Below are 25,284 nucleotides of genomic sequence, written 5' to 3' on the forward strand. Positions count from 1 at the left end.
AATTAGACTATACTAAAAGAAAATATAGCAATGAACATAATGAACCAATTTTTTATTAAGATGTTAGAAGGTACTACTTGAGAAAATTGATGGTATAATAATTGGGATATTGTTTAAATACCTATAACAATTGTTATAATTTGAATACTTTTAATAATATATATATAAAAGTGAAAGATGATTATGCTGGGATTAATAGTGAGAAAAATAAAGATAATTGCACTGGGATTAACAGTAGAACAAAGATGATTACACTGGGATTAACAGTGAGAAAAATAAAGATGATTACACTGGGATTAGCAGTGAAAGAAATAAAGATTACACTGGGTTTAACAATGGAATAAAAATGAGTACACTGGGATTAACAATGGAAGTATAAAAGGAAAGGTTAAATTAGAAAATTGAGCTACAATAATTGGGATATTGCTTAAATATGTATAACAATTGTAATAATTTGAATATTCTTTACTTAAGTAAAAAAGAAAACAAAATTGAAACAATATATGATTATGATTTTTAAACAAACATTACTTAATTGGTGTTATATAAATGATATGGTTTAATAGGTAGAATTTGGGATAATTGGGAAATTGCATTAAATAGCATTATTTGAATTAAGAACTATGTTTAAATGTTAAATTGCTATATTTTTAAGATTAAAGATAAGATTTAAATTTGATAAAGTAATTATGGAATAAAGATTTAATGTGCATTATGAAATATAAATATGTTTGAACTGTATTGAACTGTATTATGAGTTATTACTTGAATTAAGATTTAAGGTGGGTTAATAGAAGGGTAACTGTTTGAATTAAGTAAATATGTGTTAATTTTTTTAAAAATGGTATTAGTTGGATATTGTGATTTAAGATTAAGAAATAAGTGTTATGGCAAAATAGAATAGATAAAATTTGGTTAAAGCTGACAAAAAATTGAACAAATTGATGACCGGATCAAAGCTCTGTTCTGAAAAGATGTAATTTGTATGTTTGGAAAAAAAAAATAAAAAAAACTTTTTGAAAAAAAAGAAAAGAGAGAGGGGACCCTAATATCTCCGGCTCTAGTGGGTGTGGTTTATGTAATCGGGAAGAGATGGTTAATTGAATCATGGTTGTTAAAGTGAATCTGGCTTTGCCAATGACTTTGCTTGTCAGAAGGTTGCAAGAGGCGTTCACATGACCCTGGAACACTGCAACTGTCATAAATACATGCTAGTTGCCAAATGTCCACATTTTGATCACGTGACCAGGGGGATGCAGCAATGGTTGTAAGTATGAAAAAGTCATGTCATTTTTTTTCTGTGCCGTTGTAACTTCGAACTGTCACTAAATGAATAGTTGTAAGTCAAGGTCTGCCTATATCAAGATCAGAGGGTCTTGCACCTTGATGAAACTTGAGGAAATGTCTCTGACAGGCCCCACCCCAGTGGTGAAATCTGGCCAGATCTATCCAGCTTGTGCAAAACGGTAGTGCCAGCAGTGGGAGGCTCCGCCCACCCATCAGGACGTCATTAGGTCCCGTTTTTTACCCTCTGTGCATGTGCAGAAGGTACGCACGTGCGTAGCGCACTCCTGTTCCTGAACCGGTAACGAAGGCAAATGGATTTCCCCACTGCTCCACCCGATTCATCCAAAGATAAAGTAAGAGCCAGGTGTGTGGGTGTGTGGGGGGCAAGCACAGTTGAAGTGACAGGAATCTGTTGCCGTAGGTGTCCCAGCAGAAATAGCCCTGATCTACCTGGTGTCGCTTTCTTAGTCTGGTCTAGCGGACCCTGATTTTGAAGTCACCCTACACAGAATTATGATTCAGAGGTGTTTTCAGTAGATATGTGAGTGGTTTACTTGGACTGTGAGTGGTTTCCAGTGCCAGGAAGATGTTGGCCTTGGATGGGGAAGAATTGGCTTTGGCTCGACCCTGGCAAAGCTGAATGGCAGTGGGCTTTCTGTGTTCTGCCATCTGTAAATCCAACTGGGAGATCAGTCAGAGCTGGTGAGTCATCTGGGACTTCTTCTGGCCTCTTGGCATAGCAGGTGGCAGCCCTGGCCAGGAGGCCTTGGCACAGATTCCCAGGCCAGGAGACCTGCTGCTTACGATCATGCCTGGTTTACTGTTTTCATTGGTTGTTTTTTCTATATTTGCTTTCTTTGCTACTCAAGCTATAATAAATATTTTTTTTAAACAAAGTGTTCTCAATCTATCATATTTTAACATACATAATAGATTTATGGGGAAATCCTTTAATGTTAATGTTAAATTATGTTCCAAAACTTTTGGGTTTGACTTTTTGAGGAATTACGTTTGTATCAATTCCAAAGTGCTTCTAAGAGAATTATTTTGAGAAAAGTAAAAAATAATAGCACTCCTGAGATGCATAATTTATTTAGTTTTGAAAAAGCAATCTTATCTATAACCAAAAATTGAGATAATAAATTCTCCTTTGGTATAAATGCTATGACATTTTGTAACAATAATGTACTATTATTTATTTTCTTTAATGCAGATTTAGAAACTTTTGTATTGTTCCATATTGAATGGATTTCTAATATGCATATATAGTTTCCTCCTTTTTGCTGCTTTTTATTTGCGTTTAGAGTAGAGTAGAATAGAATAGAAGAATAGAATAGAGTAGAGTAGATTAGAATAGAATAGAATAGAATAGAATAGAATAGAATAGAATAGAATAGAATAATAGAATAGAATAGAATAGAATAGAATAGAATAGAATAGAATAGAATAGAATAGAATAGAATAGAATAGAACAGAGGTGTCAAACTCGATTTCATTGAGGGTCACATCAGGGTTCTGTTTGACCTTGGGAGTGGGGGGGTGGAGGGCATGGCCAAGGTGAGCATGACCAGGTCATCGTCATTCGTGTTGGGGGCGCCTGTGGTGGCCTGAATGCTCTGCCAGCGAAATTGGGCTTCTGAGCTCCGTTTGCAACCTTCTGCCAGCAAAAATGGAGCTCGGGAGAGCTGTGCATGGCCCTCCCGAGCTCCGTTTTCTCTGGCAGAGGCACCACGGGCCAGTCCTTCACTGTTTCCAGGGCAAGCCTGCGGGCCAGATCTAAGCACCATATGGGCCAGATCCAGCCCTTAGGCCTTGAGTTTGACACCCTTGGAGTAGAATAGCAGAGTTGGAAGGGATCTTGAAGGTCTTCTAGTCCAGCCCCCTGCTCAGGCAGGAAACCCTATTATTTTATAAGTTATGTTTATATACTATATAGTACAAGTTACATAATATATAGGTTATATAATACATGGTTATATTATAGGTTACTATTATCACTCTCTTTGTTCTAGTCCTGTGCATTTCTTAACTTTTTTTAAAAAAAGCATTAAAAAGGTTTCAGAAAGGGGAGGGCAATGAACCCTTGGCTGCACCTGGCTGCACCAGCTTGCAAGTCATAGCGCTACATAACGGTCAGCTGCCGGGAGCCATGACTTGGAGGGCAGGCAAGGCTGTCATCCCAATGGGGACAAGTGCGAGTGATCTTCATTATCACCAGGACTTTGTGTAGCAGGGCGGGAGACTGTTGTGCCCTGGAGAAGCTTTGATAGGGGCAAAAGGCAGGCAGGCTGCAGATCGCAGAGGGGACAGGCAACTTTCTGCTCTGGGTAAGGGGAGCCCCTTAATGGAGCTCGGAGAAAAGGCCTGGAGGACACCCCCACCCACCCAGGGCACCTTTGGCCAGATCCTGGAGCCTCCCCTGCACATGCCTATCTAAGCGAGATGCAAGCGGCACCATCTGCAATGTAAAATGTGCTGATTGGCAAAGGACTGGCAAAGGAGGGCATTTATTGTATTTTAAGGATGAGATTTAGTTACCAGCTCAACTGAGACGGCGTCTAGGCAGGGTTCAGAACAAAGGGTAATGGTAAAATAATTGTTGCCTTTACCCCATGAGAAAAGCAATAAGAGAGAGGGAGGGAGAGAGAGTGTGTGTGTGAGAGAGAGAGAGAGGGAGGGAGAGAGAGGGGGAGGAGGGGAGAGGGAGAGAGAGGAAGGGAGAAAGCGAGTGAGCAAGAGAGCGAGAGAGAGGGAGAGGGAGGGAGGGAGAGGAGGGGGGTGAGACAGGGAGACAGAGAAATAGAGGGAGAGAGGGAGGGAGAGAGAGGGAGGAGGAGGAGGAGGGGAGCGAGAGAGAGAGAGAGAGAGAGAGCGCAGTTCAGAAGAGAGACTAGGACCCGTGACTCCGGGTGGGATGTCACCTACCGCCAGTGACGTGGTTGTGCTGTCTTCTCTGTCCCCAGAAAGGTCCTTCACCTGCAGATTCTTCAGTAAGAGGTGCAGGATTTGCACAGCCACCTTGGAGCTGGAAGCCATGGCTGTCCAGAGCTCATTGGCCTGCCTGGGAAATCAGCAATACGAGAGTGAAAGTTGCAAATAGGGAGGAGTCTCAGAGGAGAGGTGGAGCTTGTGAGGCGATGTAGGGGCCCTACCTGTTGAGGGGTATGGAATAGGATAAGCAGCTTTGGATGACTTCCTCCAGGCGGCATGGGATCATCAAGGTTAGAGCCCTCAGCACTACCTTCCGGGTCCAGCAGGAAGCCTGACCTGGCTGCAAGCACATGTAGATGCCTGCAACTACATCGTTGACCTGCAGCCATAGAAGAAACATTGAGTTTAGCTGCCCCCCCCCAAAAAAGCTTGTAGATCTCTATGTTGGCTGCAAGGATCACAACATTCGGCCTCCCCGTGCTTGGGGAACCTAACCCATTTCTGCCTTCTTTTCATGGCGGGGTTAGTTGAGGGATGGACATTCTCTCATGCTGCACAGGACACAGGCTTGCTGGGACTCTTTGTTCACCATTAGTCAGTCCGGCAGCCTTTGGTGTCCTGCTCTACTTCAGAGGGCACCAGGTGGTTTACCACATTTGCAAAGAAGATGAAAACAAATGCAATGAAAACAATAAACAGGACCCAGAAGCACAGCAATCAAGGCTGCTTCAGCTTTTCCAGGCAGGCCAGTTGAGGAAGGAGTGACCACAAACAAGGTTGACTCAGCCTTCCATCTTTTCTAAGGTAGGTAAATTGAGGACCCAGTTTGTGGGGGCAATAATCTGACTTTGTAAAAATATACAAAAGTATGAAGGCTATTGCTTAACGCATTGTAAGCTGCCCTGAGTCTCCGGAGAAGGGCGGCATATAAATCAAATTTAAACAAAAAAACCTTTATTGAGGGAGGGGCTTATAACAAACTCTCGAAAGGTTGGCAGGACTTCTCTTTCCCTCCCTCTGGTACCCAAGAAGGTCAAGGGAGCCTCTCAAGTTTCTTTCTTCCTTCCTCCATCCATCTTTCCAGGCTAAACTGATGCTTTTGTCATATTTTCTTCCAGACTCTCCCTGAATGCAGCTGCTTGGGTCACAGCCTAGAGGCACGAGCTTCTGTTGGGTTCCAGATGCAAAGCATGGGCAATTCACCTACCTGCTTCTTCACCAGCTGAGGGCTGTCCAGCCAGGATCACCCAGGGGATTATGCTGCGTGTTAACAGGGTGCCTACCCAAAGGCTGTTTGCTGCCATGGCTGCTCTGCCGGCCCACCCGCTTGGAATGTACCACCAGTGGCATTGGAGAGCTAGGGCAGGGTAGAGGTGAGGGAGAGGCATAAGGAGGCCTCAGCCCTGGCAACTTCTAGTCTCTTTCTGCCCCTGACACCCCCCTTTACAGGTCCTGTGCTATGGCAGGATCTGGACCATCCCCAGGTGAGCTTCATTCTGGAGGAAGTGCTGATCCTGCCGTAGCATAGGGCCTGGGAACACATTTCCTGTGACCTGAATCCTTTACAACTGAGCAGAGCCCAGGGCTGCTCAGAGTAGAAGAGTCCAGAAAGACAAGGACTTCTTTTTGTTCACCCAGGTGGTGGGAACAGTGTGAGATCAGACCTGCTTGGAGTCAGTCACGGTCGGAGAGGACTCTAAACTCAGAGCAAGCAACCAAGAAACAAATGCTGCATTTTAAGTAGCAGGAACAATCTGAGGGAGAGGATGGATGCTGCAGCTGAAACTCCTCACCCTTTCCACCTTCATCGCATGGTTCTGCAGAACTGCACTGAGGACCTCTTCTGCTGCCACCAGGACTTCTGGACCGGAGCCTCTCAAATAGTCCAGAACGGAGAGCAGGAGGTTGGTCAACTGAACGGAGAAGAGCTGGTCACCGCAATGCTACAAAGAGGAGCACAAGGTTTGGCAGGCATCCATCACATCCTTTTCCCCAAATGGACAGGGCCAGAGAGCCCCCAAGCAGCCCTGGCCCCTTCCTGGAGAGTTTCTTCTGCAAGAGATTCAGAAGGCTAGGCAGGAGAGGACAGGGAAGAGCCTGCAGGCTAAACGAGGCTTGAGATGGGTAAATCCAACCCTGACAAGATTTACAACTGGTTGTAGTGTAGTGTAGTGCAATTTGGGACCATTTCTGCCTATTTCCAGCAAAAGAACGCCCATTGGGGAAGCTGCTATTGCTTAATGAACGTGGTGTTTCACTTAATGACTTCTGTACAAAGTGTCGTAAAATCAGACCTGACTCAAATTATGACTGTAATGGATGGAAATTCTGGTCCCAATTGTGGTCATAAGTGGAGGACTAGTTCGCACCCCTTGAAGGCAGCCACAGTACCGTTGCTATCTGCCAACTGCTGCCCGGTGTTTGACCAGCAGGGCTGTCTTCTTCCTGGCATTTCACGCTCCTCTTCATCGGCCACTTCCGCTTCTTCTGCTTGCTTGTCCTCAGACCTAGAGCAGAAGAGAGTAGCTGTCGTTACAATCACGTATGTCGTTCAGGACTGGCCAGTTGGGTTCTTGGTGCTCCCTCAGCTCATCTCTTTCCTCCCAGAGCCCCAAAAGACCAGCTGTGGAATCTGCCTCACTCAGGTTCCCTCTGAGTAGCAGCAGCAGCAGCAGAGAAAGAGATGTCTAGTATGATAGGCCTCACCTTTACGGTGCAGTAAGATCTCATAGAGACAGCTGACTCCTTGCACGGCAAAAGAACTAATGCATGGCATCCGGTCATTGCACAGGCCAATCAAAAGGGCTGCCAGGTGGGCCAACTTGTTAAATTCCCGAGAGAGCTAAGAAACAACAGGGAGATGTGGGAATAATTGAGACTGAAGGGGGTCCTGGATGTTTCTTAGCCGACTCCTGTGCGAGGCCGATTCCTGCTCTTGTCAGACAAACTCGGAACCTTCCGAAAGTGCGTCCCACACACCTACCATGCGCCATACTGAAAGTCTTTAGACAAGACTTCTGAGCTGTTGGGTTGGCAGGAGAAAAGCTAAAACCCCACGCCCACAGGTGGGCTTGGAGGGGAAGACTGGCACTGTAGCCTTCCTGAAATCAGGCTAGCCACTTTGCCTTCTTGATGGCACCACCTGGCAAGCTTTCTAGGGGCACAGTGGAGAGGCTGGGCTCAAAGGGCAAGATGACGTGTAGGATGGCATGAGTAACATCACTGCTCCGCCAGCTGCATCGGTTACCAGTCTGCTTCCAAGGTGTTGGTGATCCCCTTTAAAGCCCTTCATGGCATGGGTCCAGGTTACTTAAGGGACTGTCTCATCTCACTGGGGTTGGCCGGTCTCACTTGGGCCAGCAGAGAGGGCATGCTGTGGATCCCATCAGCCTGATTGTTCTGGCTGGTGGGATCCAAGAAGGAGGGCCTTCTCTGCGGTGGCTCCTGCCCTCTGGAACATCTTGCTCCTCCATGTGAGGTTGGCCCCAACCCTCCTATCTTTTCCTAAGGGCCCAGACTGGAATGGCAGCTGATCTGCCTTCTCTGTCAAGACGGGTACCCTGCTGCTCTTTCAAGGAGTGACCCCTGCTTGTCAGAGCCAGTACCCGAATGGCCACTCCATTTATTTTATATGGCCACCTATCTGTTATAACGATTCTAGGTGGCCCTCAAAAATCCACAAATGCACAGCTAAAACCGAAAGGGCCCTTCTCCCTAGGCCCCAGACCTTCCTGGCTAAAGCCCCATCCTAGTGCAATGATTGGGAAAGAGCCAGGTCTTCACAGCCCTCAAGAACAGTGGCCCCCAACCTTTGGGGCCCCAGGGACCAGATCTGTGGAGAGAGGTTTTTCCCAAGTCTGGAGGGGGCGTGGTTTCACGTGCTGCCTGCATCTCGTAGATGGGGCTTCGCTTGTTGGCGGGGACCGGTTACTGGTATGCCGCAGACCGGTGCAGGACTATGGATCGGGGACCCCTGCTCTAGAAGGCAGAATAGGGGTCCTGTGGATATGATGGTGTGGGCTGGGGCAGCCATGGGGAAGGCCACCTCTGAGGTCCCATCAAGTGGTAACTTTAAAAGGATGCCCACCTATCTAAGCTAGGCTTTTGTCCTTGTATCTGTGTCCTGTACCGTACTGAGGAAAACCCTGAGCCTCTTAAGGAGAGGAAGCTCCAATTAGGAAGGTAAGCGGCTCAATTTACGGATACTCACATCGAGGTGGAAGCGATCAGCTACAAATTTCAAGAGCTTCATTGCTGTCTCCACAGCTCTCTCACGTACATGATCTAACTTTGATACCATCCATGGTTCTATGAGCTATCGAAGGAAAGGCAGGCACAAAAATGTGGCCGTTACATGAAGCATGCAGGACCAGCTCAAGAAAGAACAGGCCCTGGCTTAGAGGTACACATTTTGGGGGATGGCAAAATTGAAAAAAAGCTTCCAAAAAAACCAATAAAACCATTTTCATTTTTATTGCTTTACAAATATTTAACTTTTATAATTTTAATGTTGCTAATGCTGCAAGCTGCCCAGATTTGCTTCAAAACAAGATGGGCGCAAATAAATTTAATAAATAAATAAATTTTAAAAAACCAGAAAAGCATCAATGGTATATCCTTTTGAGAGCGGAATGTAATTTTGCATTGTAAATAAGGTGAACATTCCAAGAAAAAAATTTATCCTGGGCTGAAAATCTTAAGAATAAAGCTCAAAAACCTGAAGAAAAAAAGAAACAAGAGGGTGTCTTTTTGAAATTGGCAACAAAACCAGAAGGTGCCAGAATATGATTGTGCTTTGGGTCCAACCTGCCTAGAGCTGGCCTTGGGATGCGCTTTGACTCCACGGAACTGGTAAGGTAACGAGTGCCCGAAATATACCGGGTCCCCCCAAGGATTCTGGAGCTTGTATATCTTAGTGAGGCTATTCTGATGCAGGTATGAAGAATGTCACCAATATCATTTCGCTTTCCCGTGGTGTTCTGCAAATGAGGTTTGGTCAAATGCTAGTTCTTTCAAACATTGCAAAAATCCCGAGGTACTAATTAAAAAGTGAAGGGTGGTAAACACTTGACTAGACTCTCAAAGGCATTCTGCAAGGAGCAGGAATTCCTTCCCTCCTTCATACCCAAATCCTTGCCAGTGGCAGCCACTCAAAGTGGACACTGGACTGCTGAGATGCCTGCCTCCACGCCTGGCCAGCTGCTTGACACCTGCTCTTTGGACTTGAGGGAAGTGCCCTGACCTCCTTTCTGACAGTAAATTGCTGATACAAGAGGGCGGATTTCCTTAGAATGCCCTAAGAAGAATAGAGTTAAACCTGATTTCACAGATTTTATAGGCCCAATCTGGTTTTCTCTGGAGCGACTAATGGTCAGAAAACTCAGAGAAACGCCTCTTTCCTAATACCTCAGGAATCATTTAGTTCATCAGGTGGGGTGACCAGTGCCAGGAGAGGCAGAGGCAGCAGCCTCCTATTCTATACGGCTTAAAAAGGGACCCATAACTCTGTGCCGGTAGCAGTCGTTCCCACTGCCTGTAAGATTGGCAGATGGATTAACTGGCATCAATTTACGCAGCTGCCATCTCACTAAAATAACAGAGATGGAAAAAATACAATCTAAAAATACACACCCAGGCTAATGCAAACCAAGTGACTCCCGAAGAAATCTCCCCACACCTATGTCAGGAATGCTCTGAAGGGGCTCTGACCCCCTCGAGAGAGTTACCCTTCAGATGCCAGCTTTTCTCTCTGCCTACCTCCATCATGTGCTTGAGTTCGCTGGGCTGTGGGTTCTCCAACAGCAGAGCTTGCAGCATCTCCTCGAAGCAGCTGACAGTCTGCTGGTAGAAGGCCTGAGGCACAAGTGGGCCAGTGAGACTAAGGCCATGGGAACTGTCCCGGGTGGGCAAACAAGATGAATCGTGTGCAGGGGTACAACCCAAGGAAGCCTCCTGCACCCTGGAGAGCTCCTCGGGACAGAATCACTGGCAGCTGCAACCCCCTTTTTCCTACACGTGAACAAACCCTTTGCTTTCACCCTTCTCTCCCTGCCAGGTCAATTCATTTATTCAGTCGAGACCAGGACTTTTCGTGAGTGAGGTTGCTCCCCATAATAGCAGGGAATAACTTGGGCACTGAGATGTTCAGACTGGGGCCAAGCAGCACCCAGCAAGTCCACGAGTCCTTGGGAAAAGACAGAGGGCACTCATCTCCCACACCCCAGAAATCATCGTCCTCCCATACAGTACTTAGCCAAAGGTATCTCCATAACCAACTCTGTTTTCCCCCTTTTTCCTGCTCTTCTGTACTTTTTGAAATAATTCTATGTAAAGTTGGAAAATAAATCTGGACGCTTATGCATAGATTTGCATCTTGTTAGGCCAGATTATCAAAGCAGAGTCATAACCTCTGTGGTAACTATCATCCAGAAATAAAAACTCAGTCTGGGAAATAAAGAGGGCTTGGATAAGATACTCAAAGGATTCACCTTTATATCCGATGTCTTCTCATCCACGCAAGACTGTCTTTCCAGGATCTCCATTGGGGCCAGGCAAAAGACACTTTTGAAAGAAGCATGAAGGAGGCTGGATTTCTTCTCTGGCTCAAGAAGAGGCTTCAGGTGGCTGATGGAACGGAAACACACCTAAGATTTAGCTGCCACAAGAAATGATGAAACATGACTTTGCCCAATGGATTACAGCCTCGCTTTCAACTTCAAAATGAATAGAAAAACAATGTGTTTGAATCCTGAGTGTGTATAAGAGCCACACTCTCGGCTATGGAAACCCAGAATTCTTCACAGATGATCTTCACAGATGGGATTCTACCCTTTTGTCCTCCGCATGTTCTGAGAACGCATCAAGTCTCCCAGCAAGGGCTACTCTCCAGGAAGGGCTGCCCTCCCAAGTGTCTAAAGGCAGGATGACGAGAAAGAGAAAGATGGAGCGGAGCTGCTTCTCACCTGGACTCCACACTAATTCTCCTCTGCCTCATTTCAGTCACGTGCCCGGTCACGTCCCTCCCTGCTTACTGCCCGCATTTTCCCAGGTCTATTATTGGAAAATAATCTGAAGTACTTTGGACTCTCCCCCCTACCAAAAATTAGATTTCAACAGAAAATGGGGTCCGCACACTTTAAACTGCACCAGGGTTCACTTAGCAGGCAATTGCTCCTCAATTCATGGATGATTTATCATTATGGGAGGTCATCAATCTTGCATTGCATTTGCTCTATTTAATTCATGTCTTATATTTCAATGATTATAAAAAAATGGATCAATTTATAATTTCACTGTTTTTTTCTGGCTTATTGCCAGCTTGTCCATTGCTTATGGAGATGCTCAGCCATCCCAGTTATGGTGGTCTTGAAAAAAGCACATTTGAGACAGCTTGTCCATTGTTGCCATGAACTGTAAATTGATTTTTCTTTTTTTCCCTACAATTTTGCTGGAGCAATTCAGGATAAAGGACATAAAAATGTCGTTCCTCTCCCCCTCCCACACAGTTGTGACCTCCTAGGTGAGGTGCTAAACTATATTTAGTCTCCTCAAAAGAAGCCATCGTGTTATTATGCAGGGTGCGCTTGAATGTACAGAATGGCCAAAATCGCTCCCCACCATCCCACCCTGCAGGAAGTGAGTACCCTGTCCACTACCTGAGTTCTTTAGCGATATACATTGCATCTTGACGCACTGTGCTGCCCAGAACGTGGATGGGTTCCCTTTCTATCAGCACCTGCCAGCCAGTGTGGGAGAGACAGAACGAGAGAGTGAGAATCAGCCGGAGAGGCCCACTCACTGGGTGGCCTTCAAGGACCTGGAGACAAGCAGGGGACGGGGCCTCACTCTGAAGAACAGCCGCTTCGTATTCCAGAGGGTAGGCACTTAGGGCCAAGGCCTTCATCAGGTGAGAGGTGCCCTTCTTTGCTGTCTCCCATCCAGCCACACACCTGTTGTCAGTATGCATTCCTTGCCCAGGGGAAGACATACAGGAGTCTCCCAGTTTGGAATCTAACGAGTGGTGGGTTTCACTTATCTTTGCTACTGGTTCGCTCGTGCGTGCTTGCTTCGCTCACACACGCACCACTTCTGCACATGTGCAGAATGTATTTGATGTCTGGGTGGGGGATGGGCGGAGCCTCCTGCCGCCGCTGCTACTGATTTGCCTGAACCGGGGCGAACCAGTAGCAACCCACCGCTGACTCTAACACTCTGCTTTGGTTCTAGGTTGCCTCCAATTGCACCCCTCCCCCCATTTCCCCTCTCTCCCAGGCTAAAAATCCTGGGCTGAAAAAGTCAAGGTTTCCCCCACCTGTGATGCTGAGACTCTTTTCGTCCCTGAATGTCGGCTGCTTGAGCCCCCCCACTCCCCCAGTATCATGATGGCCAGAAGCTCATAAGGGACACACAACTTTTAAGCAGAAAGACCTTCTCACTGGCAGAGGTTGCTCATGCAGTTACTTCATTCCAGAAAAAAAGGTATCCTCCAGAGCTTCATCTTTGCAACAGTTTTGTAGTGTGGAACCCCATAGAACAATATTATTAAATCTTAAGAGTTACTATCTAAATGAGGTATCCATAAAAAGTAAAAATAAAGAATTGGATCAAACCCGAACGAGAAATAATGTTATTATAATGCAGTATAATGACCAAAGAAATTGAAAGGCCTTCCTTCTCTCCTGTGTTCTGCACATAAATAGGTAAGCGATATGATTTTAAACTATACTGGCAGATTCCTCAGAAATTACAGCTGAGGTATACCTGCAGACTGGCACTAGGTTCCAAAGTACACCTGCCTGCCCAGACAGGCTAACAGGGATAACCCACCACCTCTGTAAGGTGAGTTAGGCTGAAATTGTATCTCTATTTTATTTTATTTTATTTTTTTATTTTATTTTAATTTGATTTATATGCCGCCCTTCTCCGAAGACTCAGGGCGGCTTACAATGTGCTCAGCAATAGCCTTCATCCTTTTGTATATTTATACAAAGTCAGCTTATTGCCCCCACAAACTGGGTCCTCATTTCACCTACCTTAGAAAGGATGGAAGGCTAAGTCAACCTTGAGCCTTGGCGAGATTCGAACCCTGCAGTAATTGCAGGCAGCTGGTCTTAATAAGCTTAATAACAGGGTGCCTTAAACCCCTGTACTACCAAGGCTCTTTTTACTACTAAGACTCTTGTTTCTCTGTGTGGAACCTTTAAGTGGGCCAAATAATGCATTATAGAGCAACCATTTTTGAACCAAAGTACCTCAAATGGGCTAACTTAAAGAATGTGTCCAAAGTTCTGGAACCCATGAATGCCATGGAATTGAAATTTTGCAAATTTTCTAAAACATTTTATAAAAATTATCATAAAACACTTTTATGACATAATGCAAATTTCATTTCATGTTGTCAACTCCTGATATTTGACTGCGCTATACAGTTCAATATGGATTACTTGCAACAACAACAACAAAAAAGATTTGCAACAAAAGTCAAAGATAACAAAAAAAAATTCTTTCAACATATAAATAACAAGAAAAAAGTCAAGGGAATAGTCGGTCAACTAAAGAGAGAAGATGGCAAGGAAGTAATAGGCAGTAGAGAGAAAGCAGAGCTGCTTAACTCATTCTTTGCATGTCTTCACACAAAAAGAAATTATAGCCCAACCTACCAAAAACATAACTGTAAAAGACAGACTAGAAATAAAAATTAAAATAAGCAAGAAAATGGTAAGAGAATATCTGTCTGACCTTGAATATAAATCACTGGGATCTGATGGATTATATCCCAGAGTTTTGAAGGAACTGGCAGATGTTATCTCAGAACCATTGTATCACATCTTTAAAAAATCTTGGAGCATCGAGGAATTACCAGAGGATTAGAAAAGAGCTGATGTGTTTCCCATCTTCAAAAAAGGAAAAAACAAAAACAAAACAGACCCAGGACATCACAGACCAATCAGTCTAACATCAATACCTGGGAAGATACTGGAAAAAATAATAAAAAAACAGATCTGTGAACATCTAGAAACAAGTAAAGTTATAACTAGTAGCCAGCACAGGTTTGTAAAAACAAATTATGCCAAACCTATCTTATTTCATTCTTTGACAAAGTGACTAAACTAGTAGACCGGCAAAATTTTGTGGACAGTATATTTAAATGCAAGGCATTTGATAAAGTAAGTACTTTTTGGGAAGCTAGAAAAATATGGGATAGACAGCTTCACCACCAGATGGATTTGTAACTGGCTGACAAACTATCCTCAACGAGTAATCCTTAATGGTACTATGTCTACATGGAGGGAAGTAAGCAGTGGGGTACCACAAGATTCCGTCTTGGACCCAATACTCTTCAATATCTTCATAAATTACTTAGATGAGGGAATAGAAAGGGAACTCATCAAATTTGCAGACAACATTAAGGTGACAGAAATAGCCAACACCCCAGAAGACAAGCTCAGGATCCAGAAAGATCTTGACAGACTTGAACAATGGGCTCTATCCAACAAAATGAAATTGAATGTGGAAATAAGCAAGGTTTTACACCTGGGCTCAAAAACAATAACTGTGAGAAGGATGTTGGGGTCCTACTGGACGATCACTTAAAAATGAGCCAGTAGTGTGTGGTGGCAGCTAAAAAAGCTAATACAATCTTTGGTTGCATAAACAGAGGTGTAGAATCAAAATCACATGAAGTATTAGTACCACTTTATAAAGCCTTAGTAAGACCACATCTGGAATACTGTATCCAGTTTTGGTCACCATGTTACAAAAAAGATGTTGAGACTTTGGAAAAAGTGCAAAGAAGAGCAACTAAGATGATTAAAAGCCTGGAGACTAAAACATAAGAACAGTTGTAGGATTTATGTTTGGCTAGCATAGAGAAAAGGAGGACTGGGGGGAACTGATAGCAATATTCCAGTATTTGAGAGGCTGCCACAAAGAGGAGGGGGTCATTATTATCCAAAGCATCAGAGGACAGGACAAGAATCAATGGATGAAAATGAATGAAAATGAATCAAGGAGAGAAGCAACCTGGAATTAAGGAGAAACCTCCTAACAGTGGAACAGCTTGCCAACAGAGGTTGTGGGAACTTCATCCCTGGAGGTTTTTATATGAGATTGGACAGCCACTTGTTTGAAATGGTGTAGCCAGAGATGGGTTTCAGCAGGTTCTGACCAGTTCTGGAGAACCGGTAGCGGAAATTTTAAGTAGCTTGGAGAACCAGTAAACTCTGACTGGCCCTGCCCCCATCTATTATCTGCCTCCCGAATCCCAGCTGATCAGGAGGAAATGGGGATTTTGCAGTAACCTTCCCCTGGAGTGGGGTGGGAATGGAGATTTTACAGTATCCTTCCCCTGCCACGCCCACCAAGCCATGCCATGCCCAGGGCCGGATTTAGATGAAGAGAGGCCCTAGGCTATTCCACTTATGAGGCCCTTTCACCTATAGTGAATGTGTAATTTTAATTTTGCTATCAATTTTTTTTTTTTTAATTTGATTTATATGCCGCCCTTCTCCAGAGACTCAGGGCGGCTTACAATGCGCTAAGCAATAGCCTTCATCCTTTTGTATATTTTTATACAAAGTCAGCTTATTGCCCCCACAAACTGGGTCCTCAATTTACCTACCTTAGAAAGGATGGAAGGCTGAGTCGACCTTGAGCCTGGCGAGATTCGAACCTGCAGTAATTGCAGGCAGCTGGTCTTAATAACAGGGTGCTTTAAACCACTGTACTACCAAGGCTCCTTGGTATTTGAATGTAGGCCCCTCTTGATCTTGAGGCCCTAGGCTGAAGCCTAGTTAGCTTATAGGAAAATCCGGCCCTGGCCATGCCCACCAAGACACACCCACAGAACCGGTAGTAAAAAAAATCTGAAACCCACCACTGGGTGTAGGGTCTCCTGCTTGAGCAGGAGGCTGGACTGGAAGACCTCTAAGGTCCCTTCCAGCTCTATTCTGATTGACTTTCCAGATAGATGCGTCTCTGAGTTCCTCCCTGAATTTTTAAGAGCTTTTCCAGTACATTAGAAGCTCTGTCATTATTGAAAGTATTGAGAATTTGGTACAGAAATAGCTCTGAAACGATGACCCAGCGGGTCATGGGTTGTCTAATCTCTACTGTGCCTCCAGAAGTGTTGCCAACCCATTCCAAGATGAGTCAACCTTGAGTCCCATCAGGCTCAAACTTCAGGCTGTGGGCAGAGTCAGCCTGCAATACTGCATCCTAACCACTGCGCCATCATAAAGCTGCCTAGGGCAAGTCCTGGGATTTTTCGGCAGGAAGTGAAGGCAGCCTACTTACTATTAGGCACTCTACCAAGCGTGCTTTCGGGTGCAACCTTATTGCTCCGGCTTTGCCTGTGGCTGTGATGGCTTCAAGGAGCATGAGCACTGCAATCAGAAAGCTCTTCTTCAGATTCAGGTCCTATAACCGAGAGCGGAAAATGGCTCAGATGTCATTGTGAAAAAGCCTGATTAGTGAACTACAGCAGTCCAGGATCTTCCAACTTGGCATCCTTCAAAAATGCAAGTGACTTCCCAGAAATGCTCCTGCTGGCTGGGGAACCCTGGAAGGCTAAACCACGTTGCACAAAAAGTGTTGGTCTTTTCCTCATTCTGTACAGGAACCTTGTGGATCTAAGGAGGAGACTGTGTTGGAGGAGTTGCCCCCCCCCAGCTCTGCATGGCTGTTTCATCAGGCTGACAAGAGGAAGGAGGAGGAGGAGGAGGAGGAAGAGGAGGAGGAAGATTAATAGTAGGAGGTGGTGCTAGGTGTCTGCACTGGTCTCTTAGGTCTGTTTTCCCCACTTTATTTCACTATTCTGGCCCCCAGAAAATGGGGATACCAAGTGGATTTTTCCTCCCATGGGCATGCCAGAACTGGGGGCTTCTGATGAAGCAGATGAAATGCCAGACATTATAAACAGGAAACTTTTCTCAGAACAAGAAAACAGACAAAACCAAAGTCCAGAAACCACTGGCCACCAAATGGCTGTGAGGTGCATCATCACTGCCCCACTCAGCTCCAGAACCTCTTGCTTGCCCAGCTGAGCTGGGCTGCTTTTTTCCCGGATGAGCTCCCTTTCCCCACTGCCTTTCGAGCAAGGAGAAAGATTTGGTGACCAAAGCAGTTCCCTGGTTCAAAGCCTGAAAATGTACCGAGGGGTCGATAAGGAAGTACTCGATGAGCCTGGCAACGATGAACTCCACTCGTGGCAGGACTTCCTCCTTGATCCCCAGAGCCACTCGACCGTAGCAGAGCAGGAGTGTGTTCCGTTGGCAGAGCTGTAGGGAAGAAGGCCCAGCCATCCATCAGCTCCCCCAGACGAGTTCCCACCCTTCTTGTCAAGGGCAGCAGCCCAGGCGGTTGTGAGGCATGAGAACTGGTCGGGCCCAAGGGAACTGAGGATGGCCCACAGCAGATGCAGGGAGGGCAGAAGCCCCGGCCCCAGGAATGAACTCACCTTACAAAAACAAGGCTTCCGTACCCACATTTATATCCCCCAACAAGCACTGTCAAAAAGAGGATTAATTATGTTCTGAGCATTGATTTGATGCTCTCTAACATTACCTGGCTGGTTTTGGACACGGGGATCTCTGCAGTGGAAAGAGTTCTGCCGAAACTGTCCAGCGCCTTGAAAACTTCATCCATGTGGCGAGAGGCAGCCAAGCCACAAGCAGCAGCAATGCCCTACGGAGGAAGAGCAGGAGGAGTGTGTGTGTGTGTGTGTGGGGGGGAAGCGGCAGTTAGGAAGAGCTAAGCAGGAGCTCTGCTTCTCTCCGAGGGGTTTTGCTCTCCCAAGCAGGGAAGGTTTCAGGCAAGGCCCGTCTCCTCAGTGGCAGGGCAGGCAGGGAGGTGCTGCTCTGCTTCCAGTTCATCAACTCCACTGGAAGACACAAGGTGGGATCCTGGGGCTTGTTCCAGCCAGCACAGGGCAATGAACTTGTGACCCCCTCGCAGTCCTTAGCAGATGGTGCCACAGTGTCCTGGGTCATCTGGTTATACCGTCTACTGGAACACCTCCAAAACTGCTAACCCAAGGAAACATGTAAAAATCTCCTTTGTTTTTTTTGCATAGTGTCCCAGGAAATAATTATTCTGAAGAAAATATCTTGCTTGATAGGACTAGAAACCCCCCTCCCCCAAGATCTGCATGGCCCTAACTCTGCTCTTTTTTTTTTAGGAAAGTATTTATTTATTTATTTATTTATTTACTTACTTACTTACTTACTTACTTATTTAACTGTTCAATTCACATTCATGACTCCAGGAAGCTTACAGTAAAATAAATCCAACACATAAAATACACAATATTAAAATAAAACATAGGAGCTGGGCATCATCCAACCAAATATTTATTTACTGTTTTTTTAAAAAAATTACAAACTGGTTTTTCCAGTATTATTTGTTTATTTATTTATTTTATTATACTTATATGCCACCCTTCTCCCAAAGGACTCGGGGCGGCTCACAAAAATTAAAATGATAAAAACAATAAAAATAACTACTAAAACAATCAATTAAAATCTTCCAATTAAAATCACCCATCAGATCAGCAAATTTGTTGAAAAAGCCATGTCTTCAGGTCACGGCGGAAAGAGCGGAGGTCGGGGGCCATCCGGAGCCCCGTGGGTAACCCATTCCAGAGGGTCGGTGCGCCCACAGAAAATGCCCTCATCCTGGGTGCCATCAGCCGACATTGTCTGGCCAATGGCACCTGGAGGAGGGCAGTCTAGTAGATCCTGGGCTGGGGTAATTTGTGCACAAGTGATATGATTTAAAAATTCTTTTTATATTTCCTGGAAGGATATGTTTTATTTGTTTCATTCTTTTTTTTTAATGACATTTTTAAAATTACATAGTCTTGAATAGTTTATGATTACCGTAGGTATCTTATAAATCAAATCAAATCAATCAAATCAGATCATAATAATTCAAGCTAAAAATGACCAGTTAAACAAGGAAGGATGGTATGATAATACCTATGAGTTTGGAAATGAATATTGTTTTAAGAGACACAAGACAGAGAGAGAAAGAAGGAGAGAGACTGAGAATAATGGTTATGTAGCTTCTATTCGTATTTTAAACAATCCGACAATCTTTCCAATCTACAGTTTTCATATGGAAGCGGAGAGTTTCATTTTCTGATTTTAAATGTAGCAGTTTGTCAATTTCTCTTAATGTGGTGGCATTTCTGGGTGAGTAATGGCAAACCGAAAGTGGAGCCAACCAGCCAGCCAGCCAGCCATCCTGGTGGAATCAAGAGGGATGGATAGACTGGCTGCTCATAATTCCTCTCCAAACAAGGAGGAGGCTTGAGATCACCCACCGGTGTTCCAAGTAGCCACTCTCCATGAAGGGAGCACAAGATGATGATCTCCTGCAGGTTTACAGCTCTGGGAGACATTTTACTCAAACAGTGATCAGCATGTTTAAAAGGATCCTGGGTTCATTTACTACCTTTTCTAATTACTTTTGTAAAATTATTGACTGCTTTTCAGCTCTTAGGAACTTTTGGGTTAACAGGTTTTACAGCACCAGGTAAGTTTCATTCAATCCTCAGTGAAATAAGTTTAAATACAAGTCTAAGGCCTTTTTTTTCTGGAGTAAACAACAATATGGTGACTGATTTTAGCAAGTTACAAATAGACTAAGGGTCCAGATAAATTTGAAATAATACTTTGGAATTAATTACAAAGAAGCTTTTCTATGGGAAAATGCTATTGTTTTGAATTCTTTAAAAAAATAATAAGATTTTACAAACTGAACACTAGAGAGAACTAGAAAGAACTAAGGATTACAACTAAAGGAGAAGAATGGTCAAACTTGACATACTAATACAAAATGAAGCAAAATATTTTAACCTTTGATTTACTGTGGATATTTTTGAACAGAAGTTAATTTTAAGAATGTCTGCCTAAATAGATAGATTGAGGTAAGACAGATAAATAGATAGATCCTTCAAAGGCTATTCTGCGATAACCTCCTGAACTGTTTTCCTTCTCTCCATCTTAGAGGCAGAAGGAGAATGAGGGACATAATTTGCCTACACACCAAGTAGTTGCCCTCTCACCTTTGCCTCCAGGGCTCCTCGCTGGCACATGGCCAAGAGGGTAAAGAGTTGGACCTGGATTAGCTGAGGGTCATCTGAGGCACGCAGGATGGCTCCACAGTACTGATATAGGAAGATCTGCATAAAGAAGGAATAGTTGTAGCTCTCCAAAACAACTGGATCAAATTTCACTTTGTGTGTGTGTGTGTGCGTGTGCACGCATGCATGCATATGGCGCCCCATATTATTCCAAATTCTGTTTGTGCTGTCATCTTCATTTATTTGTGGAATAAGGGTTTCTACTCCAATATCTCCAGCTGTTCCACACAAGCTTTTTCTTCTGTATCCAAAATGTTTGAGAGGCATTCAGACCAATGCAAAGGAAATAAGAATTATGATTTCCTTTGACCCCACATCATTGTTGTTGCAGCCATTTCACTTTCCCCCTCTCTTTCATAGCCCCATCACGTTGCTCTTTCCTAGAGCCTTTTTGCATGTACTCCTGTCACACAGGTGATTTCCCCCACAACTTATGCTTTTGATTTTTCCTACTGAAATGGAGGACCATGTTGAAAAAACTCTTGCAGCTTACCCTGTATTGTAGCATTTTTGTCAAAACCCTTCTGAATCTTGATACCACTATTTAAAGTATTTGCCACACCCCTGCCCGCTTGTGCTGTGTTGTATGATTAGGTAATCGTATTTTCTAGCCTCCCCTGGGAACCTTTTATGATAGGGATGAGAAACACAGTTGAATGATATAGCACTTGAGCCAGTCCTTCAATTTGTGACTTACCACGGAGGTACACTAATTGGAGACCTACATTCAGGCAATGGTAGCATAGTTCAGCCCACATTTTGACACCTCCTCTACTAGAACCATATGGAAGTCCTTATCCAGTCAACCTACACAATCTCTGCCAACTTTCCCCAGTCAAATAAACTGCTCTTTGTCCAGCAATATCAAACTGGTTTAGTATGATTTCTTCCTGCTGAGCTCATTCTGGCTCCTGGCAAAGAAGCATCCTTTTCTACCTGCTCACAGACTTCCAGCATAATAGTGAATCTGCATAATAGCAGAGATTTAAATAAGATGGTGGTGAAGTCAGATGGGAGAGGGGTTTTCGGCTGAGGGCTCCCACAGGGAGAGAGATCCAAACCACTAAAGAGGCTGGCCTCTAACTCTTGGTGGGCAGGAGGGTGGCTGAGTGATACAAAAGGAAGGAGGGGACCCTACTCAGGACAGCCAAGAGGCTGAGGCTGGGGTGGATCCATATTCTGGGGAGCTCAGGGTGGATCGATACATTCGGGTGGTGACAGGCACAGGATGGCATGGGATGTTTCAATGGGAGACAGAGCCCAGTCCAGTGTTTAACTGTGCTCAGGTCCTCTGTGCTCAGGCTCAGGCCATGGTCATCAGGCCTACAGGATGACTGCAGGATGACAAGAGGACCAGAAAGAGCACCAGAAAAGGATTTGGCTGCCTTTGTGGATCATAAGATGAACCTGAGCCACCAGGATCCTGCAGCTGCAAGAAAAACTAATGCCATCCTGGGCAGCTTGAATTCAAGTTTGCTTGAATTCTTGCCCGGATTGCTCACTCACCGAGTGGAGCAATCCGGGCAAGAAACAAAGGGTTTAAATGGCAAAGAAGCCGAAATCAGTGGGTCATGAGAAAGAACTTCTGAACAGAAGAATTTTGCCACAGAATCACCAGCCTCGGAGGTGGGCAAGCCTTCTTCCCTGGACAAAGAAGTTGCGTGGTCCATCTTGGGGGCTGCGAGAGGCTGGCTAGGTGACTGAAAACCCATTTGGACCTCCTCTCGCACAGGGGGCACCCCTGGATCTCCGTTCTATGGTTTTGAGATGGAAAACAAAGAAGCCTCCCCGCTCACCCTTTCAGGGCTTTGGGTGCTGCATTTCTGGTCCACTTTCCTCAGCTCTTGATTGAGCTCATCAAAGCAAGCTTTGTCGGTGACGTCAATTAAAAGTCGCTCTGCAAACTGTCAGCGGCACATGGAAGAAGCAGAGAGAGGGATATTCAGCTCAGCAGCCGGAGAGAAAGAGACCAGCATTTCCAGAGAGACAGAGAGGTGCCGGGGAAGATAGAGGACAGAGCGGCACCCTTTGTCATTGCCCTTTTCCTCCTCTGAGGCACTGCAGTTGCTTGACCTGCTAAGGTTACAGAGTGGGATGGAACGATACAATAAAATCATGGGTTTTGCTTTGCTTTGATACACAATTGCCAAAGCACATTTTGTTAGAATCTAACCTCCTCTGCCCTCCCCCCCCAGCTATTTTCCTGCCTTCCCTCTTTGAGCCTTTTATAGGTTTTGTAAGTACCTAAAAGGATGTTAGTTGACCACAAGAAGCTAAAGCAGGAAGCAAGCATCTGACCACAACCGGTCACTGGGATGAATACTTGTGCAAGTGGAGAAGAGGAGCTTTAAAAGAAGGAGAGAGGAGGGAGCTCTTTTTATGAAGAAGTGGGCAAAGACCCAACAAAAAGAGAATACCAAGATGTGGCACGTGCTTTCTCAGCCATGGCACACCCCCCCCCTTAGGGAACATCCTTCCCCCTGAAATTAGATCAGCCCCATCCCCTTTGATGCTCCAGAAGCCTCTTGAGACCAGGCTCTGTTCTCAGCCCCACCCTCTCTTGGCCCCAGGCAACAGGAGACTGCCTTAGAGGTGGCCGTATTTATGCTCTCTTTGCCTTTGGTTTGTATGCCTATTTTTATAATATTTATTTTTAATCTGAATTTTTATATTGACTGTTATTATATCTTCTTGTTGTACATCTCCCAGAGTGGCTTTTGGTGAAATGGGCAGCTGTTTAAATTTGATTAATTAATAGATAGCAAGCTTTAGTGAAAGAAATGTGGTATAATTTTTAATTCTTATGGGCACAACTTCCTTCAAGAACAGGAAAGGTATTACTGGAGGGACATACAGGTGGAGTGGATTGATTAAGAGGTACCCTTAAAATACTTTGGACCCTAATGTGACAGAGGTTCTCCTGGTGAGGGATAAGACAAATAGAGGGCCTTGGGATCCATCCTGGCGGAGTCATTCCTCGTCGAGATATTCTCTGGGGCCATTTTGGCAAGATACCATCTGCCAAAGATGGGAAACCCAGAGTGGCCTTCCTGGGCATTGGGCTAAGTGACAAGCTCAGGGCATGGCTGTCCCAGGGAGTTATGTGAGCAGAGAAAAAGGAAAAGGCTACAGATAGGGTCTAAACTAAGACCAGCAGCAATAGCCACTGGAACAAGGACGGACCAGGATTTTTTACTCCAGAGGAAGGGAGGGAAGTGCTGAGAGGCAGCTGATCTTGTGGGAACCAGGTCACTCTAAGGATCCATTTACTGGGTTTTTCCTCTTTTTCTTATTCAGTGGTCAGCCTGAGAATTTAGGCAAAAGCACAATACTGATCATCTGCTTGAGCAGGGGGTTGACTAGAAGATCTCTAAGGTCCCTTCCAACTGTTATTCTGTTATAGCTGTTATATCTGCTTAACACCAAATATAATTTCCCAATGTCACTTTTCTGGAAAAACTGTCCAGCAGAATATTTACTGCATCCTGTTTCTAGGTATTCTTTTTCTTACTCCCCCCCCCCCCATCTCTGTGCAGATGTACCTGAAGACTGGGTTTTAAAAGTTCAGCCTTGCAGCTGAAAAGCCTAGACCTTCTAAACAGACCAGGTTTCAAGGTAGAAGAGCTCTCACCTTACCTCCACCAGCTTTCGTTCCCATACGTCAATCTTCAAGGTGTCACTCTCTGTGAAAGCTGCGCGCAAGAGAGAAGGAATCACTGAGGAGGACCAGAGGGTCCTGGAGCATCGGCCGGGCCCTGAAGAGGCGGCACCATGAAGACAAGACTCTGTGTGGAACCTTTGAGCATTAACACTCTGGTGCTGTGGGGCAGCGGCCATTTTGGCAGCCTCCTTTTCTGGACTCTGGACACAGAGGACCTGGGCCTTGCCTGTTATGAACTGGACCAATCCCACTCTGGTCCCTGCTTGGGAAGGTGAGGAATAAGGATTGGGCTGACGGCCATAGGCAAAGACAGTGCGGGGGGGGGGGGGGGAGAGCAGGTGCAACTGGAGTTAATTGCCCCTTTCAGGTGACAAATGTGGGGGGGAGGCAGATCTTGCCACTTGGTCTGGTGAGGGCAAAAAGTCTGTTCTTTTCCCTTGGATACCTGGATGAGAATGGGGGGCTGGGGGGCAATGTAGATGGGGCTTAAACGTGGAGTGGGAGGAGGCTCCATCCCCCATGTTATAGATGCTGAATGTTAGGGAGAAGTACCCAAGTGCTAGGTTTCATTAGTAATATTTGATTTCTGACTACATTGGAAATAAAAAGGTTATGTTGGGGTTCTTTGATATGGGAAAGGGAGGGTGAAGGCTGGGTGAGAAGGGGGAGGGGATAGGCAGCTGTATCAGAAAGGTGATGGAAATCACTCCGTCCAGACAGAGATGGCAGGAAACAGGAGTGGCTGCTCTTGGGGAAACCACCACTGAGTGTCTGGCACTGACATCCTCCGCTCAGGCCCAGTGGCCCAAGTCTTTGTTACTGGTCTAATTGTTAAGGCCAGAAATTGGGAGACGGTGAGTTCTAGTCCTGCCTTAGCATTAAGACCTTGGGCCAGTCACTTTCTCCTGGCAAACCAGTTCTGAAAACCCTCACCATGAAAACTGTAGGCAAGCAGTCTCTGAGAATCGGACATGATTGAAGGGAGGGGAAAAAATGCAGGGTAGTCTGTAATAATTCTCATCTCATCCACGCCTTAATCTTGCATGAGAGGGCTGACCTGGTATGCGTTGCTGAAATCCAGCTGGGCATAAGGGAGAGTTCTGCTCCTGGTTTTTCAGTGTTGCAGCTGTCACAGTTTTGGAGCAGGATGAAGTGGGGTTATCTGGGAACCCACAGTGACCTTCAGGGGTGCTGCTGTGGGCATAACTGTACGTGGAACCATATCTGGGAAGTTGGACTCTAGGGATCAGATGGAATCACT

The 25,284-nt window shown here is 45.2% G+C and overlaps 1 protein-coding gene across 1 annotated transcript in view; it reads right to left on the reverse strand.

Moving 5' to 3' along the window:
* The window catches only part of LOC139320751 (maestro heat-like repeat family member 5), a 66,133-nt gene that overhangs the window by 22,036 nt on the left and 18,813 nt on the right, over positions 1-25,284 (reverse strand). Inside the window, exons 6-20 of the mRNA XM_070949186.1 lie at positions 23,999-24,054; positions 22,159-22,266; positions 20,285-20,401; positions 17,782-17,901; positions 17,370-17,495; positions 16,513-16,635; positions 11,874-11,953; positions 10,707-10,842; positions 9,976-10,071; positions 8,429-8,533; positions 6,925-7,060; positions 6,610-6,725; positions 6,012-6,161; positions 4,440-4,597; positions 4,213-4,348 (exon numbers count right to left, since the gene is read on the reverse strand). Coding sequence (XP_070805287.1) covers positions 4,213-4,348; positions 4,440-4,597; positions 6,012-6,161; positions 6,610-6,725; positions 6,925-7,060; positions 8,429-8,533; positions 9,976-10,071; positions 10,707-10,842; positions 11,874-11,953; positions 16,513-16,635; positions 17,370-17,495; positions 17,782-17,901; positions 20,285-20,401; positions 22,159-22,266; positions 23,999-24,054 — 1,763 coding nt within the window. The remainder of the gene's footprint in view (positions 1-4,212; positions 4,349-4,439; positions 4,598-6,011; positions 6,162-6,609; positions 6,726-6,924; positions 7,061-8,428; positions 8,534-9,975; positions 10,072-10,706; positions 10,843-11,873; positions 11,954-16,512; positions 16,636-17,369; positions 17,496-17,781; positions 17,902-20,284; positions 20,402-22,158; positions 22,267-23,998; positions 24,055-25,284) is intronic.

Source organism: Pituophis catenifer, unplaced genomic scaffold, assembly GCF_029215685.1.
Source record: "Pituophis catenifer annectens isolate HBS135680 unplaced genomic scaffold, rPitCat1.0.hap2 SCAF_8, whole genome shotgun sequence".
Lineage (NCBI taxonomy): Eukaryota > Metazoa > Chordata > Lepidosauria > Squamata > Colubridae > Pituophis > Pituophis catenifer.